General features: G+C 40.0%; 1 protein-coding gene across 5 annotated transcripts in view; it reads right to left on the reverse strand.

The window, feature by feature from the left end:
* Window positions 1-217: 217 nt before the first annotated feature.
* slc2a9l2 (solute carrier family 2 member 9, like 2) overlaps window positions 218-19997 on the reverse strand; it is a 390239-nt gene continuing 370459 nt past the window's right edge. For all 5 annotated transcript variants that reach the window (XM_072579596.1, XM_072579412.1, XM_072579774.1 and 2 more), the window contains exon 13: window positions 218-803. In XM_072579596.1, the coding sequence (XP_072435697.1) occupies window positions 549-803 (255 nt within the window). In that variant the 3' untranslated portion in view covers window positions 218-548. The remainder of the gene's footprint in view (window positions 804-19997) is intronic.

Below are 19997 nucleotides of genomic sequence, written 5' to 3' on the forward strand. Positions count from 1 at the left end.
TTTGCATTGAATACTTGCAACTGAAGAGGTTGTCAGTACTTGTAATGTAGAGTTAGCTCAGCAATCAAGGCTACAGTTATAAGCAATTTGATAAGATTTGACTTGAAACTCCGTATGGAACTGATTTCTTCTAAGAAACATAATGAAAGGATGGTCATAATCCTCTGGAGGCACGTATTTCAAAATTTGTTCGTTTTGAGTCAATTAGAGTAATATGTTAGCATCACAAATACATTTATTACAACAAAAAGAGGAACAGCGACTGTATCCATTTTTCTCTTACTCAAGACTTAAAGTGAGGTAAGAGTCTGTGATTTGTAGTGAAGTTACAAAGGTTTTCTTTATAAGTGCTGAGATGATGTAGCTGCAAAAAGCAGGCAGAACAAATCTGTTCTCACCACATTGTGTCAACTGGTACAACTTGTCCATTAAAACAGTTAATTTTTGGTGAACCAGCAAGAGAATGAGGGCAAATAATTCTAAGCTCTGTAATAAGTAATACAACATTTAATGACAGTAATAGAGAAACAATTGCTCATTATCTGTTATTAAATACATTCATCATTGTCAGGGTCCTTGTTTGATTTGTTCTTCACCACATCATCTAAAGGAATCATCACTTCATTCTCCATTGATGGAGTCCACTCAATTTCTTGGTCCGATATCTTGTTCATTTTTACAAATGATTGATATATTTGTGCAAAAGTTTTATTTTTCGTTTCAGGTAAGATGATGCAGAGATATATTGACCCTAGTAAACAAACTGCAGCAAATAGTAGGAAACAGAATGATCCTAAATTACCCTGTAAAAAAAAGAAACAAATAGGCAATTAAGATTATTGCAGTTTTAAATTAAGTACTGTACTGCAAATAAAGTTTGCTTCAAATTTCGATGCCAATTTGTGTTACATGTAATTACAATTTTAGAAATAAATTAATTTCAAGTGAAATTTAATAAAAACAGCTTTTAAATTGATACAGTAACTGGGCGAGCCTTACAATGCATTTTTTAGTTGAGAGCCCAGACATCCAATAGATTGTTGTAATATCTCGTTCAAAGTAAAACTTTGCTGAGTTGACAGCTCTTGATCTGTGATCTATGCTGTCAATTGGATAATGTTTTTTAACATAAGATGAAGATGTTTAACGTGCTGGACCTGGTTGATGGACACTTTGATTAATCTCTTGGAAAAAAAGGTTTAAGAAGGTAAAAAGTTATCACAGTTTTACCAGGTGATAGGTCCACTCTCTCATTACAGAGAGAGACAATTGGTGGTGGTCTAACCTGAAGGTCAGGCAAGGACTGAGGCTGCGAAGGAGTGTCCTTCGTGGTAACTTCAGCCAATGCAGGAATTGAACCCACACTGTTGGCATCCCTTTACCTCTTCTGCACCTGAGAATTTGTTCACTCATAAATCTGCCAATACTTCCTCATTTCTTATGTCAATCTGCTCAAGAACTTCACAGTTCATCATCTTGAATTCGGTATTACATCTTCTTTCTCCTGAGTAAAGACAGATGTGAAGCATTATTTAACACCAATGTACTCTAGCTTCACACGTAGATTGCCCTCTTGATCCCAAAAAGTCCCTATTCGTTCCCTGGTTATTCTCTTTCCTTTGATATACTTATAGAATATCTTGGGATTCTCCCTAATCATGGCCAACAGTGTTTTTGTTCAATGTTTCCTTTGTTCTCCTAATTGTTTTCCCATGCACTTTCTAGACATCACTAGGGCCTCCCTTGTTTTGCTCCCTGTGGTACATCTCCCTTTTCCTTGTTGTCCCGTCCTGAATATTCCTAGGCATCCAGAGTTCAATGGGTTTGTTGCTCCTACATTTCACACTAAAGGGAACATGATGGACCTGTACTCTCCCCAATACCTTTTACAAATGCCTCCCATGATTCCACTGTAGATTTACCCTCAAGTAGTTGTTCCCGATGAAGAGCTGATGCTCAAAACATTGACTCTCCTGCCCCTTGGTTACTGCCTGACTTGTGGTGCTTTTCCAGCACCACACTTTTTGACTCTGATCTCCAGCATCTGCAGTCCTCACGGGAATGCTGGATGACTAAAGAAATTGAGGGGTTGGTTAAGAAAAAGAAGGAAACATATGTAAGGTATAAACAGGATAGATCGAGTGAATCTTTAGAAGAGTATAAGGGAAGTAGGAGTATATTTAAGAGGGAAATCAGGAGGGCAAAAAGGGGACATGAGATAGCTTTGGCAAATAGAATTAAGGAGAATCCAAAGGGTTTTTACAAATACATTAAGGACAAAAGGGTAACTAGGGAGAGAATAGGGCCCCTCAAAGATCAGCAAGGCGGCCTTTGTGTGGAGCCACAGAAAATGGGGGAGATAGTCAATGAGTATTTTGCATCAGTATTTACTGTGGAAAAGGATATGGAAGATATAGACTGGAGGGAAATAGATGGTGACATCTTGCAAAATGTCCAGATTACAGAGGAGGAAGTGCTGGATGTCTTGAAATGGGTAAAGGTCGATAAGTCCCCAGGACATGATCAGGTGTACCTGAGAACTCTGTGGGAAGCTAGAGAAGTGATTGCTGGGCCTCTTGTGGGGATACTTGCCTCATCGATAGTCACAGGTGAGGTGCCGGAAGACTGGAGGTTGGCAAACCTGGTGCCACTGTTTAAGAAGGGTGGTAAGGACAAGCCAGGGAACTATAGACCAGTGAGCCTGACCTCGGTGGTGGGCAAGTTGTTGGAGGGAATCCTGAGGGACAGGATATACATGTATTTGGAAAGGCAAGGACTGATTCGGGATAGTCAACATGGCTTTGTGCATGGGAAATCATGTCTCACAAACTTGATTGAGTTTTTTGAAGAAGTAACAAAGAAGATTGATGAGGGCAGAACAGTAGATGTGATCTATATGGACTTCAATAAGGCATTCGACAAGGTTCCCCATGGGAGACTGATTAGCAAGGTTAGATCTCATGGAATAGGAGAACTAGCCATTTGGATACAGAACTGGCTCAAAGGTAGAAGACACAAGGTGGTGGTGGAGGGTTGTTTTTCAGACTGGGGGCCTGTGACCAGTGGAGTGCCACAAGGATCAGTGCTGGGCCCTCTACTTTTTGTTATTTACATAAATAATTTGGATGCGAGCATAAGAGGTACAGTTAATAAGTTTGCAGATGACACCAAAATTGGAGGTGTAGTGGACAGCGAAGAGGGTTACCTCAGATTACAAGAGGATCTGAACCAGATGGGCCAATGGGCTGAGAAGTGGCAGATGGAGTTTAATTCAGATAAATTCGAGGTGCTGCATTTTGGAAAAGCAAACATATGGATGGTGTTGTGGTTGCTATCTCTAAGCTCCCCACTGCCATCTCTAATACCTGCATGCTTTGTTCTACAGAATTGCTTATACACTTAATGGTAAGGTCCTAGAGAGTGTTCGTGAACAAACAGACCTTGGAGTGCAGGTTCATAGCTCCTTGAAAGTGGAGTCACAGTTAGATAGGATAGTGAAGAAGGCATTTGGTATGCTTTCCTTTATTGGTCAGAGTATTGAGTACAGGAGTTGGGAGGTCATGTTGCGGCTGTACAGGACATTGGTTAGGCCAATGTTGAAAATATTGCGTGAAATTCTGGTCTCCATCCTATCGGAAAGATGTTGTGAAACTTGAAAGGGTTCAAAAAAGATTTACAAGGATGTTGCCTGGGTTGGAGGATCTGAGCTACAGGGAGAACTGAACAGGTTGGGGCTATTTTCCCTGGAGTGTCAGAGGCTGAGGGGTGACCTTACAGAGGTTTACAAAATTATGAGGGGCATGGATAGGGTAAATAGGCAAAGTCTTTTCCCTGGGGTCGGGGAGTCCAGAACTAGAGGGCATAGGTTTAGGGTGAGAGGGGAAAGATATAAAAGAGACTTAAGGGGCAACGTTTTCACACAGAGGGTGGTACATGGAAGGAATGAGCTGCCAGGGGAAGTGGTGGAGGCTGGTACAATTGCAACATTTAAGAGGCATTTGGATGGGTATATGAATAGGAAGGGTTTGGGGGGATATGGGCCGGGTGCTGGCAGGTGGGACTAGATTGGGTTTGGGATATCTGGTCAGCATGGACAGGTTGGACCGAAGGGTCTGTTTCCGTGCTGTACATCTCTATGACTCTATGACTCTAGCTGTACACAGTGTATTTTGGCCAAATTCTATCTTGTTTTAATAAAATTTGCTTTTCCACCAATCCAAAACTCTTTTTTGCAGACCATCTTTCTTCCTTTACATGACAAACTTAAAACATATGGATGGTTGTTGTGGTTGCTATCTCTAAGCTCCCCCACTGCCATCTCTAATACCTGCATGCTTTGTTCTACAGAATTGGATCCAGCATTATACTGTCCCGTATAGGACCATCTATGTGTTGATATTAAAAAAACTTTCCTGAATACATTTCAAGAAGTCTGCCTTTTGTATACAATGATTATCTCAGTTAATATTGGGGTAGTTGAAATCTGGTCATATAATTTCCCAATTTTTTTTTACACCCACTCAGTGAATTGACTGCATGTCTGGTCGTCAATTGCCCACTGACTATTTAGGGGCCTACAATACACACCTAACAGCGTGATCTACTCCCTTTTTATCCCTAGGTTCTCCCTACAAAGCCTCATTTAACCCTTCCAGATATCGTCCCTCCTTACTGCAGTAACTGATTCCCTAACTAATGATGTGACACACTCTCCACTTTTGCACTCTCACCTGTCTTGCCTGCAGACTGTATATCCTGGAATGTTAAGTTGTCAGTCTTGTTCCTCCCTCAGCCATGTCACTATGATGGCAACAAATAGGAACTATGTGTTCTCTCATGGAATCATAGAACCTACAATGCGGACATAGGCCATTCAAGTCCACACCGACTCGCCAAACAGCAACCCACCCAACCTGTAACCCTGCATTTCCCATGGCTAAACCACCTATCCTGCACATCTTGGACTGTGAGAGGAAATGAATCACCCAGAGGAAACCCAGGCAGGCACGGGGAGAATCTACAATTGCCACACAGTCACCCAAAGGTGTAAGCAAATCCAACTTCCTGACGCTGAGAGGCATCAGTGCGAGCCACTGAGCCACCCACAGATGGTCACTTGAAGAAAAAAGTGGGAGCCATCCTGGTGATTTGATCAAAATATTCCCTCAGGAGCTTAACTGATCATTTACTTTTTATTGCTTGTTGGACCTTGCAGAATGCTACATGGCTACTGCCTTTCCCTATATTACAACACGGACAATTCTTAACATCAAGTATGTCATCGATTCAAAAGCTTTTTTTGAACACCTTAACATTGTTAAAGATGCAATTGAACTGAGAGTATTTCTTTCTTTCTAATTGCATGCTGCGCTGTTTACAAGTTAAAAGCCAATAGCTGTAGGCATAACTGAGTTACTTCCTAATGGAGAAGGAGGGAATCGTGGTATTTCTCCAGATCCAGCAAGTAGTGCAGCATTTCCTGCCATGCTGGCGCAGGCAAGGTGGGCGGACATGCCAACTTTATAGCTGGTGACAATTGCAATTTGATCAAAGATGAAGCACTACAGTGCAGGTGTAGGAACTGTGGTCAAACATGATTATTTGTTGAGCCTATTAAGCTCAGTACAGGTCAAGCAGATTAAAAAAAATATGAGTATTGGATGAAAGGGGTCATTCATCTGAATATTAATTCAAGTCCATCATAATCAATTAGCTCTAAAAGAAGGGGAAAAAATCATAAGTAAAATCTTTCAGCAAATAAATCACTGACTGTCTCCCTGACCCCCTAAAGTAATTTGACAAAGCTTAGGCTATCCACCTTGGTAAGCAGCCTAAATTATTCAGCCCTAACGAGTTCCATTCCAACGGTGACGTATTCTTGGTCCAGATGGACTATAATCACTGTCTTCACTTTATACTTCTCTCTCTCAGTCATACTTTTACCTAAATATTCATTGAATTTTTCCAAAGGAAATGTCAGTCGGCACATCTTTAACAGTTCTCCAAGTCAAATCCACATTTCTGGAATGCAGAAGCAAAATCCTTCTAATCTACACTGTTGCTCAAACTTAGTCATTATGTATATATGTCCTTCAGTTCTGAAATCAAAACAACATGCATTTACACTGTACTTTTGATGTAATGGCCCAAATTTTGCAGTAGCAATGATGGTGAAACTGAGCATGCACTATCCTTAATCCTTTGAAACTGATGGAAATAAGAACTGTAAATGAACAGTTAAACAAATAAATCCAAAGGTTTCTGTCAGTGAGTCTATATATCTCCTTAGAGTACAATGTTGAATTCCATGACTCCTCTATATAGACTTCAATTCGTTAGAAATAATAGCCACTTGCCCTCTTACACTATTCTTCTTGCTGTCAAAAATAAAAATGCACCTTTGTTGAAATAGGTGCAATTGGCTTGTTAGAAATGTACCAAATTCATAATTACTGCTGAAAGATATTTGACCCCGGAAAATCAAATTTCTGTTTGTGAAGTTTGTTTGTGATCTACGTTAGTCCCTTACCACAATTATTAATTTTATTCTCTGTCAAATGTAACTAAAACTGAAAGATAACCAGCACATTTTACTGTCTGTGAGAATACTGCAGTGTGATTGTATCCATGCTTAGTGATAACACGATTTGGAGATGCCAGTCTTGGACTGGGGTGTACAAAGTTAAAAATCACACAACACCAGGTTATAGTCCAAAGGTTTATTTGAAAGCACTGGCTTTCGGAGCACTGCTGACGACCACCTGATGAAGGAGCAACACTCCGAAAGCTAGTGCTTCTAATTAAACCTGTTGGACTATAACCTGGTGTTGTGTGATTTTTAACTAGTGATAACACAGTTGCTAATGCCTGGAGATCCCCTTGACTTGGTACCAGATTCACATTAATATCAGGAAAGCAAATTTGAAGGGGAAGAGGAATAGGATATGGACAATATATGGGACATGATCAACAGCCCAGTCAAACAGAACACCAAGGTTGTATGTCATCTGAATGATTTTAAATCAACAACAGGACAATGTATAGGACAAGAATGAAGAAAGAACATAAGAAGATGGCTTGGATTTTCTCTAAGTTAATCTATAACTTTTCAGTTTGTCAATTTAATAACAGTTGTGATATCATGGGAAGAAGGTGGAGAGGTGCAATTTAATCTCATCAATGAAAGCAAGACAAGCCATCCTAGGGAGCTCTATTCGCTGCATTAAATACAGTACAGGCATAGGTTGACTTTTATCGTGTGTTGTGATTCCTTTCCCAAACTTGATTAAGAAGTTGATCATGGAGGTCAGGTACAGTCCCAACTGCTCCCCCACTGCAATCTAACACTGCTGTAAAATAAGACTTTCTCCCCTGTTTTAGACTCAAGTCTCAACAGAGCTAATTTGGAGATGCGGTGTTGGACTGGGGTGTACAAAGTTAAAAATCACACAACACCAGGTTATAGTCCAACAGGTTTAATTGGAAGCACACTAGCCTTTGGAGCGACACTGCTTCATCAGGTGATTGTGGAGGGCTCGATCGTAACACAAAGCTGGATTGACTTACAGAGCCAGCTGCACCAGATAGGCACACTGGCCATAGATACAGCCCACTGGAGTTAGGGTTGAGATGGGGTAAGTTGGGAACTGAATTGATTTAATTTATTGATGTGATTTGATTTATTGTAGTCACATGTACCTAAGTACAGTGAAGAGTTGTCTTTTGCGAGCAGTACAGGCAGTTCATAGCGAACAAGGAAAAACAGGTCATAGGGTGCTTAGACAGAATGATGCATACAGGTTACATTGCACAGGAGGTGCACAAACCAAGATCAGCATTATTTGAAATTAGAAAAGGAAATTCAACAGTCTAATAACAACAGGGAAGAAGCTGTTCTTGAACCTGTTGGTGTATGTGTTCATGCTTCTGTATTTTCTGCCTGATGGAAGAGGTTGGAAGAGACCACTATTGGGGTGGGACGGATCTTTGATGATGTTGGCAGCATTGAGAAGTATAAATGGAGTCCATGGATGGGTGCTTGGCTTCTGTGATGGTCTAGGCCATGCACATAACTTTCTATAGTTTTCTACATTCCTGGGCAGAGCCATTGCTGTACCAGGTGGAAACTATATGATAAGACAAGACATATTGCACTGGCTTAAAATTAAGGTATCTACTATGAAATTATTAGCAAATAATGTCATTTCTGACCTTCTATCAACTGAAGATAACTGGGTTGGGAATACTTCTTTAAGGAATACCAAAAGTGATCTCCAGAAGTGATATCCTGCGACTGTTATGACTAGTGTCAACAAACATAGATATCTTTCTTCCCATTAGGTATAAGTCCAGCACTGGATGGTTTTCCTCCTGATCCCCATTGATTTCAGGTTTATTGTGCAATTTGCTATGATGCTCAAATGTTTTCTTGCCTTTGAGAGATCTTTTCCTCTTGTATTCATTCCTTGCATCTCTGACATTACCAAGGGCACTGATGAGGTTTCAAGCTAAGTGGCACTAGCAAAACTAAATTGAGCATTGGTGAGCAGATTATCGTGAGTACAAATTTTCTCAACAGCACCTCTCCATCAGTTACATCACTTAAGACTGGGAGTGGACCAACATGCTCTTCTCACCATAACTCCAACCATTAAATACCTTTTTTTTAGTTGAAGTATTCCCTTTAATATCAATCAGCATCCTCATTAGAATAATAGAAAGTGTGTATTGATTATGGCAAGGGAGATGTGCTCAAAGAGCTGAACATTACATGCATTGTGCTTATATCAAAGGCATATATTCTGAGTTTGCCTTCCATACTAAGGTTGGAAAATCCTGCCTATGCGTTCCTAAATTTCCAATATGTAACGTGCATGGGAGAAACTTCTCACCAGGAGCACAAAGTCAGGAAATTACACCATAAGTGGGACTGATATTGTCGCAATCTGAGAAAAATAGGGTTTGTGAAAGAACATTTTGCAGCACCTCTTAGGAAAGGCATATATATTTCAGATAATGAGTGTTTATGAGCACCTAGTTGCCTATGTACCATATTTGTTCATCAATTTCTTGACTGTCCATTATTATAGAGATCTGTTATGTCCCAAGGTTTGTTTCCAATCACTGCAGACCATACAGTAAGGTTCCCCTCTATGAGTGCCGAGTGAAATGGTTTGCATTAACTTCACTGGTTGGAAACAATACTAAATTTTATACTCCCTGACAAATGGGTTTCAAGGTAGACGGAAGTGGGGTCCAGTAAAATCCAGCTTTAGGGGCTATATCTAATCTTATCAGGCTGAATCAGAATGTGTACTTTTGAAACAATGTCAGAATATTACATCTAAAATCCTAACCTCCAATGCTGAAACTGTGTCATGTTTAAACCAATTCCTACTCATAGTCCCAATCTCTCAAACAAAAGTCTACAAACTTAACATTTAGCCTTTAGATTTTAAGCAAAAATGCAAGATTACTTCTAACTATGATTTGAAAGCTTGTACTTCTGTCCTAACCCACCTGACTGCTCAAATGTAGGCAACGATTTGTATTATGTGGCACTACTAAAATAATGAAATGTTCCAAGTGACAGTTCTCAGACACAAAACAACTCAAAAGTACCTATGGAGATCAGACACAAGTGCTCCCTTAAAATTATCATGCATTCACTGCTGTAGAAATTTTAAAGGAGCCACATTGTGGGCGGCATGGTGGCACAGTGGTTCGCACTACTGCCTCACAGCACCAGAAACCTGGGTTCAATTCCTGCCTCAGGTGACTGTGTGGAGTTTGCACATTCTCCCCGTGTCTGCATGGGTTTCCTCCAGGTGCTCTGGTTTCCTCCCACAGACCAAAAATGTGCAGGTTAGGTGAATTGGGAATGCTAAATTGCCTGTATTGTTAGGTGAAAGGATAAATGTAGTGGTCTGGGTGGGTTGTGCTTCGGTGGGTCAGTGTGGACTTGTTAGGCCGAAAGGCCTGTTTCCACACTGTAAGTAATCTAATCTAATCATATATTTAAATAATTCTTTGACACAATCCAAAAAAAAAAGTGAAAATGTCAATCTCAAGATACTTCACAGAAGCAATACAAAGCAAAATTTGTCATCAGGACACAATAAGGAGCTATTTTAAGAGATGATTAAAAGCTTGGTCAAGAACAAAGGGTTTAAACAATGGAGGAGAGAAAGGGAAGTAGAGAGGTTTATGGAGGGAATTCCAGAGCTCAGAGGCAATTGAAGGTACATCCACCATTGTCTCCTTCAATAAATTAATAGTAAGGCTGAGAAGCCAGAGAAGAGCAATTGATTGTGAAGTTATTTTTTTCTGCTCTCACAGTTTCTCAGCCAATAAAAATGATTGGCTTGTCAATGTAAATTTATTCTGCTGGACCAGTATGTAGTGACTAGGGAATAAAGTTAAGGGTTTGATGACTTCATATTGAACAGCTGATGCTAAATCATATCATCTTATCTCTTCACAGTTTCTGCAAAACAGGAGATGTGACATAATATCAATAGCTGTTGCATTGTTTTTTGGAAATCCATGAAGTAAAAAGCAAATTATAACATGATTAATTGCCTGCTATAACAGGGTTTTTAATCGGTTCTTGTAAAAAGTAAAAAGAGTTTATGAGGCCTGAAAGATTAAAAATAACAATTTCACAGGAATTTGGGATTACTTTAGGTTTTGGCTAATCCATGTTGCCCCTTACAGCTTGGTAAAGTAGATGCAGTGACTGAATCTTGAATCACCCTATCCCTATGTCGCAAGCTAGCCTGGGAAATACTGTTTGAGAGATACCTGCGGATATCCCCAAACAGTCAGAGAATCTCCAGTTTTAAAGATAATTCATTTTTTAGGTTGGAAACCAGTCTCAAAACATTTTCAAGCAATTTCCAATTCTTGTAGCCTTTTTTGAAATATGAATCATGTATCCCTGCAATGTGGACGTAGGCTATTCGGCCCATCAAATCCATATCAACCTTCCGAAAAGCATCCCACCCAGACCCATCCCATCCCTGTAACCCTGCATTTTCCATGGCTAATCAATCTAGCCTGCACATCTTTGGACTGTGGGAGGAAATGCGAGCACCCGGAGGAAACCCATGCAAACAAGGGGAGAATGTACAACCTCCACATGGACAATCACCTGAGGGTGGAATTGAACCCTGGTCCCTGACACTGTGAGGCAGCAATGCTAACCACTGAGCCACTGTTCCAGCTGATTCAAATCCACCAGATTACTAGCTCTGAATCTTAACAATATTTTGATGTCTCAATTTCATTGTCTTTCTCTGCATGAGGCCTAGTGAGTTTCTTGCACTATCATCTCAATCATGCTTCATGAACCATCTAGTCCATCCCCATGATAGCCCTCACATCTGACGTGAGCCCAATTCGTCCACTCAACGTGTCCAGAAGAATCTGCCATTGCTGTCACATCCCTAAACACACTGGTATCCCTATCAACGCACCATCTTTAAAAGACTGTTATACTATCTGACAACCACTGTCAGTCAGAGCTGCCCTGCATGGTTTGTGACATTAGTCCCAGACATAGCAGAGATGGGGATATTGGTGCTCTTCTTCAGAAACAGGCAAGTGAAGGGGGTGGGGCAGAGGACAGTCATTGCCTTCCTCCAGGACTGGCAGAGTTGGTCACTCCAGCAGTTCTGAGATTACCACCCAGGGTAGCATGATCTCACCATCTGGAGCACTGGCTAATGTTTTAGGAAGAAGGTCAATGTTCTTCTGCGTGCCACTATTATTTCTCTGATACCTCACACTCACTCTATCTCTGCTGTTATACCCGTTTTGCAACACGGCTCACATTCTCATGTTCTAACTTGCCTGCAATATCTTCCCTCACTTGCTGGCAACTACCCCAATACCTGACATGACTAACCCTGCTTGCCTTCCATACTGCTTTCTCACTCACTTGGGACACCTCCCCACCCTCACCAACAGTCATTGTTGGGCCGTTCACCTTCATCTCCCTTAATACCTGCTTGTTTGTCACTGCAGGAGGAAAACAGCCTACAAAGTCATTAGAGTCATGAAGGGTAGTGTGCTGCCTGACATTTTTCCTACATTACAGAGCTTTCTTCCAAATGGCTGAGATCGTTTTACTCCAGGTGGCCACTTATTAGCAGCCTGGCATGGTCTGGTGATGTGGCTCCCTGTTATTTTGTTCAACCTGCAGGTCGGTAGCAATGTCCATAACATAATAATTCAGTCATCTCAAATATTTTGAACATCACTCCCACATATACATACACTCCCTCTACCATTGGTGATCACTCGCTGCAGTGTGTTCTATGTACAAAATGCACTGCAGAAATTCTCCAAAGATCCTCAGACAGCACCTTCCAAACTCTCAACTATTTACATCTAGAAGGACAAAGGCAGAAGATACATGGGAACGCCACTATCTGCAAGCTCCCCTCCCAGCTACTCTTCATCCTGACTTGGAAATATATTGCTGTCGCTGGGTCAAAATCCTGGAATTCTCTCCCTAAGGGCATTGTGGGTCAATCCACAGCAGTTGGACTGCAGCAGTTCAAGAAGGCAGCTCACCACCACCTTCACAAGGGCAACTAGGAATGGGCAATGAAAATGCTGGCCAACCAGCGATGCCCACATCCCCATCCCACAAACTTTAAAAAAAAAGTCAAAGAAATATCAGCTCTTCTAACCCTGGGTGGATTTGCTGAGAGATATGAGGAGCAATATACAACTATAAGTTTGATTTATATTTTGTGTTGTTCTAGTAATGAAGAGCTGGGAATGTTGGCTTGGTGCATTAGTGAAAAGAAACAACTGTGCTACAGAAACAACATGGATCCAGAGTCATACAAAGAAACAGAAAAATCCAGAAGTCAGTTAGTTATTTTTGAGAAACAAATCTTGTAATATTACTGAAAACTGAGCTTAGGGAACTCTTGTGCTTGCTCTGAAGTTAAAGTGATGGCAGGTTTAGTTTGTAATTTGTTTTAGGTTCCTTGGAGGATGATGGCAGCTGAAGAAACATATCTAGTGAACTCACATAAGTTCGTCAGAATTACAACTAGAATTAAAATTAGGTTTTATTGTCATGTGAAGTAAACTGATTGAAGCTGTACCCGCCTGAGCAAGAAACCTTAGTGTAAAAACAATGTGAATCTACACTGAGGATGTTCTTGGGACAAAAGTAATAGTGAGTTTGAATCCTTCATATTGAAATATTTCCAAACATTTCATTTAATGTAATATAATTCTTGTTTAGTAAACATTTTCATGCTTTCTGTTAAAAGTACACTTGCAGATTCTTTATCAATGTGCTCAATAACTGATATCAACCGAAAAAAAGAGAGAAACGAAGTTAGGGGTTATCAAGCCAGGTTTCACTCTGGGCTTTGCCTTGTCCAGTATTAATATCAACTCGGCTTATAACATTCCCATTATTGTGTGCAACCATGCCAGCAGCATTTCCAGGGCTTCTGATTCCTTTACTAACACTGGGATCAATTTCAATGTCAATGCTTTACTCTCAAAAGCTCTCTAGTCCAATTACCTTTCGAGAAGCTGTTGAATCATTGTTAAAGGTAATGGTTAAATGCTGAAACTTATCAAGGTCAGCACACATAAACAAGATAAATGCATGTTTCTAGAGGGCAAGAATGTCATCAAATATGCATTGCCTGTGTTCCATTGACATAGCAGTCATAGAACACAGGCAATGCAATTCACTTTGGCCACATCTCCTTATGTTGAAGGCAGAACCAGAGTGGGGAATAGGTCATACAAAAATTGTAACAGAAAATAAGAAGATAATCCATTAAGAGGTATATTTCTAACAAAATATACAAATAATGCTGCACACGTGATAATGCCTTAGAATAAGCCATTTTAAGGAAATAAATGTTCAGTAGAGTCAGAATCCTACAGCATGGAAACAGAACCTTTAATCCAACTCATCCATGCTGACCAGATTTCCCAAACTAAACTAGCCCCATTTTCCTGCATTTGGCCCACATCCCTCTAACCTTTCCTATTCGTGCATTTGTAAGAAGCTACAGATAAAATTGATTCATTGCAAATTAACTTTCAAAAATCCTCCCAACACAACAACAAAATAATTGGCCTACTTCAAGTCAAAAGAGGTATATTTACTGATTGCAAGTTTTTCCATTAGCACCATTCCTACCCTCTGTGTTGTTAAACTTACAAGCTGAGCAGCATCAGGCCTGTTTATTTAATTTCAGTAGTGGGAAAGTTTGTATAAACCATAATTGAGGACAAAATTCAGAATGACACTTCACTAACATGATTAAATTTTTGATGCACTCATAGAAAGTGTTGATGAGAATTCCATAGTTCATATGGTAAACATTGATTTACAAAAGTTGTGTGATAAAGTGCCACCTCAAAGGCTTGCCAACAGAACAAAAGATTAACATAGATACAAAGATGATTAATTGAAACAGGGCTGGATTTTACAGGTGATATAATCCCTACACGCTAGCTCAAAGGTTGCTAGGAACACTCTCCCTGGTCCTGACATTATCCCATCACAATTTCATACTGGGAAAAGCATTTCTTGCTTTAAGGCAAAACTTTGCACTTCTCTTGGAAGGAAATCCTATCTTCGAATGCTGCTAGCCAATTATGTGAGCACCCACCCTCTCACAGTCTTCAAATCCACTGGCCGGTGGCAGAGGAGAAGGAACATTCAACCTAGCTCAGAGAGTATGGATGAACCATTAGCTTTCAGATTGCAGCCGGATCTATAGGGATTTCTCTAAGGAGCAGCACTAGATTTCTATATGTATTGGGCATTATGTCAAGATTTTCAGGTACCTCAAAACTTGAAAGTATTGTGAAATATGAGCAGGATGAAGATAGACTTCAAAAGGATGTTGACAGTTTAGTAGAATGGTCAAAAATGCAGCAAATGCAATTTAATGTTTTTATGTTTGAAGTAGTAACTTTTAAATAAATAATAAGGAGAGATAATATAAACTAAAGGATAACATTTTGCAGAGATGCAGAAGATGAATAAACCCATGAAGCTATGTGCCACCAACTCAACCAGAATTATCCCATGCTAGGTGGAGGGAGATGGTACAGAATGCCATTTTCTTTATCCTTAGAACTATTTCAGAAGTAAACAAGGCAGTTAGGAGAATACACCTTCTCTCCATTTTATTCCTGATCGCCTGAGCACCAACACAACATACATTCTCTTAATGCTACACTTTCACAAACCATTTCCAACATTCCCTGGTTAAACATGCCACCAACTTTTATTTTGAATTACGACTAAAAGCCTCACTAACAGACAATATCCACCTTGTACAAACGCAACCTCTTTCTCACCTGAACATCCTTAAACCCTGACTTCCATTAATTTTCTTTCTTATACTATTTTCTATACACTAACCATAATTGCTAACTGTAATTGTTAACTACAGCTCCTTTAGGCTTTTGTCAAGAACATAATCATTACAATAATGGAGATAGTAAGGACTGCTGATGCTTTAAGTCAGAGTTGATAAAATGTGGAGCTGGAAAAACACAGCAGGTCAGATAACGTCGGAGGAGCAGGAAAGTCGACGTTTTGGGTCAGGACCTGATAAAGAGTCCTAATCCGAATGTTGACTTTCCTGCCCCTCTGATGCTGTCTGATCTGCTGTGTTTTTCCAGCTCCACATTTTATCGATGATTACAGTAATGCTTGATTCAAAGGACGGATGACATCTTATTAACATCAATAATCACTGTTACTGAATTTACAATCAAAGAGTAATTATTTTTAACAGGCCAGACTTAACACATTGTGTTCTCATTTTTGTTGTTCTGAACAGCCTCAGCATCGCCACGACACTGAGACCCTCATTATCACCCTCTTCATTCTTACATGTCCACTCTGTTAACCCGACAGACTTTACACTTACCCAGATCATCACTCAACTATTTGCCTACACAGGCCTACCTGTCCCACTCCCCTTTTCTGCCAACCCACTTATCTCTTCACTGTCTGCAAATGGATGTGGTAGAATAACCATGATGCAACTCCCTGGATGACTTCAACTGGCAAGTGCTGGTCCTTACATGCCTAGACCCCTGTTTGGAGGACACAAATGTCCTCAATGACACTACACTCATCCCTCTTATTGGCCACTCAGTAGGTCACAAGGCACAGTTGATAGAGTGTTGGGCACATTGACAGAAGAAAAGACAAATGCACCTTTGAGTGAGGACTGCTGCACAGCACAGCTACCTACCTGTTTGCGTGACTGCATCAATTACCTATGCAAGGAACAACTGGGCAAGGCATGCATGAATGCTTTCTGTGATAGCAAGCCTGACCCATGCTGTATAATGGGTTCCTATCTCTGTGTGGTTCCTATAACCAATGCAAATGTACATTACTGGTTGCCAGTGTGCTTTCTTAGAGCTGTCTGTCATTGTACTGTGTGGTGTCAATGCACTGGAGAATGCCAGGATTGTGTTGATATCTCCTGAAAGTGGAGTGCCAATGTTCATGGTGGAAAGGTGCGTCCAAGGTATCTGCATGAACAAGGCAAGCAACAATGCATTTGCTTGAAGGACTATGAAATGAACAGCACAGAGTCTGGAGTAGGATGTGTAAGTTTGAATAGTGATACATGGTCATTGAGGCTGACTGCTGTAGGATTATTAAGTTACTAACCAGAAGATTAATTGTTTGAACCTAACTTTATTCAAAAAGTTGCCAAGGTAGATGGGATCATGGGAAATTTATGCTGAGTTATAAATGTACTCAGTCACAGCAAAGAGTTAGGTCTTACAGGAATTGCTTGTGTATGTAAAAACAGCACTATGAAGATGTTTTATCAAAGATATTAATTCATTTTGATATTGGCTTATGTATTGAAGCATTAATATATAATATCATCGTGTATGTCTTGAGATTTTTGATATTGTAAATTTGAATGAATTAAGGAATTCCAGCATGATTTTATTAAGGGAAAAATATCTTGAATTGGCTTTCTTGGGTCATTCTTTGAGGGAACAGAGACGATTATATGTGGTTGTAGTGATGCTTATGGATCTCCAAAATACATTTGATAATGTGCTGTATTACAGACTTCTCAGCAAAGCTAAAACCAATGAAGGGGAAAGACAGTAGCAACATGAGTACAAAGTTGGTTTAGCGATAGAAAACAAATGGCAATGTGGGTGTTATTCAAATTGGGAAAGAAAAGAATTTTCCCCCTGATAGTTTCTGATTCCAGATGCTATATACTCAGCGTGATAACATGCGACACAAGAAATGAAAGTAACCAAATGGTACTGACAGTGATATCAATCAACATGTGCAGAGGTGTTACAATACACCCCTTGAGCTTCCTGGTTCATATGTAAGGACACTAGCACTACACCACAAGAACCTCCTAAATGGTACAGATGTGAGTGTAGCCCAGACCATCAATTCCCAAATACAAGGCAGTTATTGAACCTGATACTTAAAAGTGGATGTTATTTTAGGTGATAGTATCAGGTAAATTACAAATTGTTATCCTGTAACACAGTAGTTGTGTTCCTGTGCGATACTGTGTCATAAGAAATGTGCAATATAAATAATGTGTCTATGGGTAAAACAGGGTTGCGGCAAACTTCCAAAAGTATCAGTAAAATTCGAAACAAAAGCAATAGTTAGCCAAACGCAAACACAAGCACAGTCTACGTAAATGTTAAAACCATATATTTTAATGAAACAGTTTGGGAAATTTAACACTTTAAGTGACTACAACACTGTATCTTTCACAAAGCTTTTCACCACAAACCACTGAACATGTGATGCCCACACGGAATTCCAGTCCTCTTTAAGATTCTTCTCCAGTTTGAAAAAACTTGCTTCTAAATGCAGACTATAATTCCCAGTTTCAAGCTAAGTTTCAAGGCTTACAGAGCTGATTGCATTCCTGTTTTAGCTGAACACATTGAATTTGCATTTTGCAGACAGAGGATCCTGAGGTTGGGTTTTATTGTGTAGATAGTCCCAGGGATGGAATCACGTAACAGTGAACTGGACTTTGCTTTATGAAAAAAAGTCCACAATTCACAAATTGCGATCCAACCAAGTAGCCTTAATAAATACGTGTTATAGGAGAACTACCTGTATATAAATGTTGAGCTAGAGATAAAATATCTGGTATTTGTACAACTTAATTCTCAGATTTCTGGACTTGGGTTAGTACCAACATTCAATATCAGCTCATAAATTAATATCGAAAATTTAGTTTCTATCTAGGAGACACATTCCACTAGTACAAGGCGGCAGTTTTTACTTATAAATACTTGAGAACTGTTGGAGGTAAGTCAGAGGACTGGCATTAGATTTGTAAACCCACCCCTGTGGCACAATTTATTTGCAATAAGGGTTAAGTAAGGAATAGTGGATATAGTGATTGTAATGAGGTCAGCCAGGTGGACATAGAGAATATGAGTTCCCTGATTTGGACTGTTAATCTGGTCCAATCGAGGAATCTTGGCTGACAGTTATAAACAGGAATGTCAGAGATTCTGTTTACTCTGAGCGCTTGCTCTGAGGCAGCTGGATCTGTGTTGAGGACATTCTATCTGTAAATAAAGGATGACTTGGTGATGGGATACTGACCTCTGTGGAGTTATTTTATGATGATGACAGAAGTGCACTCTTCTAAAGAAATATGTTTGCAACAGTTGTCTTTGAGTTGGGTCAGCATTTCTGACATCATCCAGTTATTTGGGAAGCTTGACTCGTTAAATGCTGCCATCAAAAAATGGATGCAGTACGCATAAAAAAAAACTATTGTTTTTCCAGACAGGTTACACTGGGGCAGATGAAAAGCAGCAAGTAATTTTTCTGACAGTTTGCAGAACTGCAGTTTTTTCGGTTATTAGGAGCCTAACTTTCCCTGAGATACTGAAGAATCAATGAATCTAGTTAATAAATACCAGGACCTCTAGCCTCCTACAATTCTGAGACAGTATCGGCTTTACTCAGCAATTCAAGAACCATGGGAATCCGTATTAGGATTTTTGACTGGGTTAGGATGACTGGCAGAGGGATGTGATTTTGGTTTAACTCTTAATGAGATGCTGAGAGAATGTTTGGTGGATGTAACTAATGATGTAACCATGCAAAAGCACCCACTAGCTGAACCCCAAGGAGACTTCAAACAGGCACTATAAGTCATTGGCACATGTGGCAAATGGAGCATATGAGTTACAGTGCATACTGATGGAAGTGCTTGGGGAACACCTTTTGACTGAAGGCAATTGCATAGCCTCATTCAGGACATATCCTGAAGAGAGGGACTTCTGGTCAGCAAGCCACCTAAACAAAGTCAGGTCTTGGCCAAACAGTTAACATTTTCTTCAGGATTCAGGCCAGCTAGCCATTGCATTTGCTGCAGGCACGCAGAGACTTAAATTGAGTAAGAGAACTCTTAGGCCGCTATGCAGGAGAGTACATGCCCTGGAAAGTCCACCTACATCTAGCTTAGAACAGTTCTTTTGTTTACTAACATTCAAATCAGAACTAATCAAAATAAATTTTTGGTTAAATGGTCAACCAATTCAAATGGAAGTAAATTTCAATGTGACTGTTTCAGTGATTGCAGAAGCAAACTTTAACAAAATTTGCTCTGCACTCCAACCCTTATGTTTGCACAGGAATTCAGCTGGGCTGAAAGTCTACACTGAGGAACCTTTACAGATTAAGGGTACAACTTTGGTTCCGGTCTCTTATGAGAAGCAGTCAGTTCAGTAACTACTGATCGTAGTAAAAGGCTTGGACACAAACTTGATGGGCAAAATTGATTGAGAAAGATTCACCTAGATTGGCTCAACATTTTTAAATTAGAAAATGGCTGCCTGAGTGAACTCCTAATTAAATACTTGGAGGTTTTTCAGAAAGGTCTAGGAACCATCAAAGGAGCCAAGACCACTTGCATGTTGACCAGAAAGCTATTACACTATTTTGT

Source organism: Chiloscyllium punctatum, chromosome 1 (assembly GCF_047496795.1).
Source record: "Chiloscyllium punctatum isolate Juve2018m chromosome 1, sChiPun1.3, whole genome shotgun sequence".
NCBI lineage: Eukaryota > Metazoa > Chordata > Chondrichthyes > Orectolobiformes > Hemiscylliidae > Chiloscyllium > Chiloscyllium punctatum.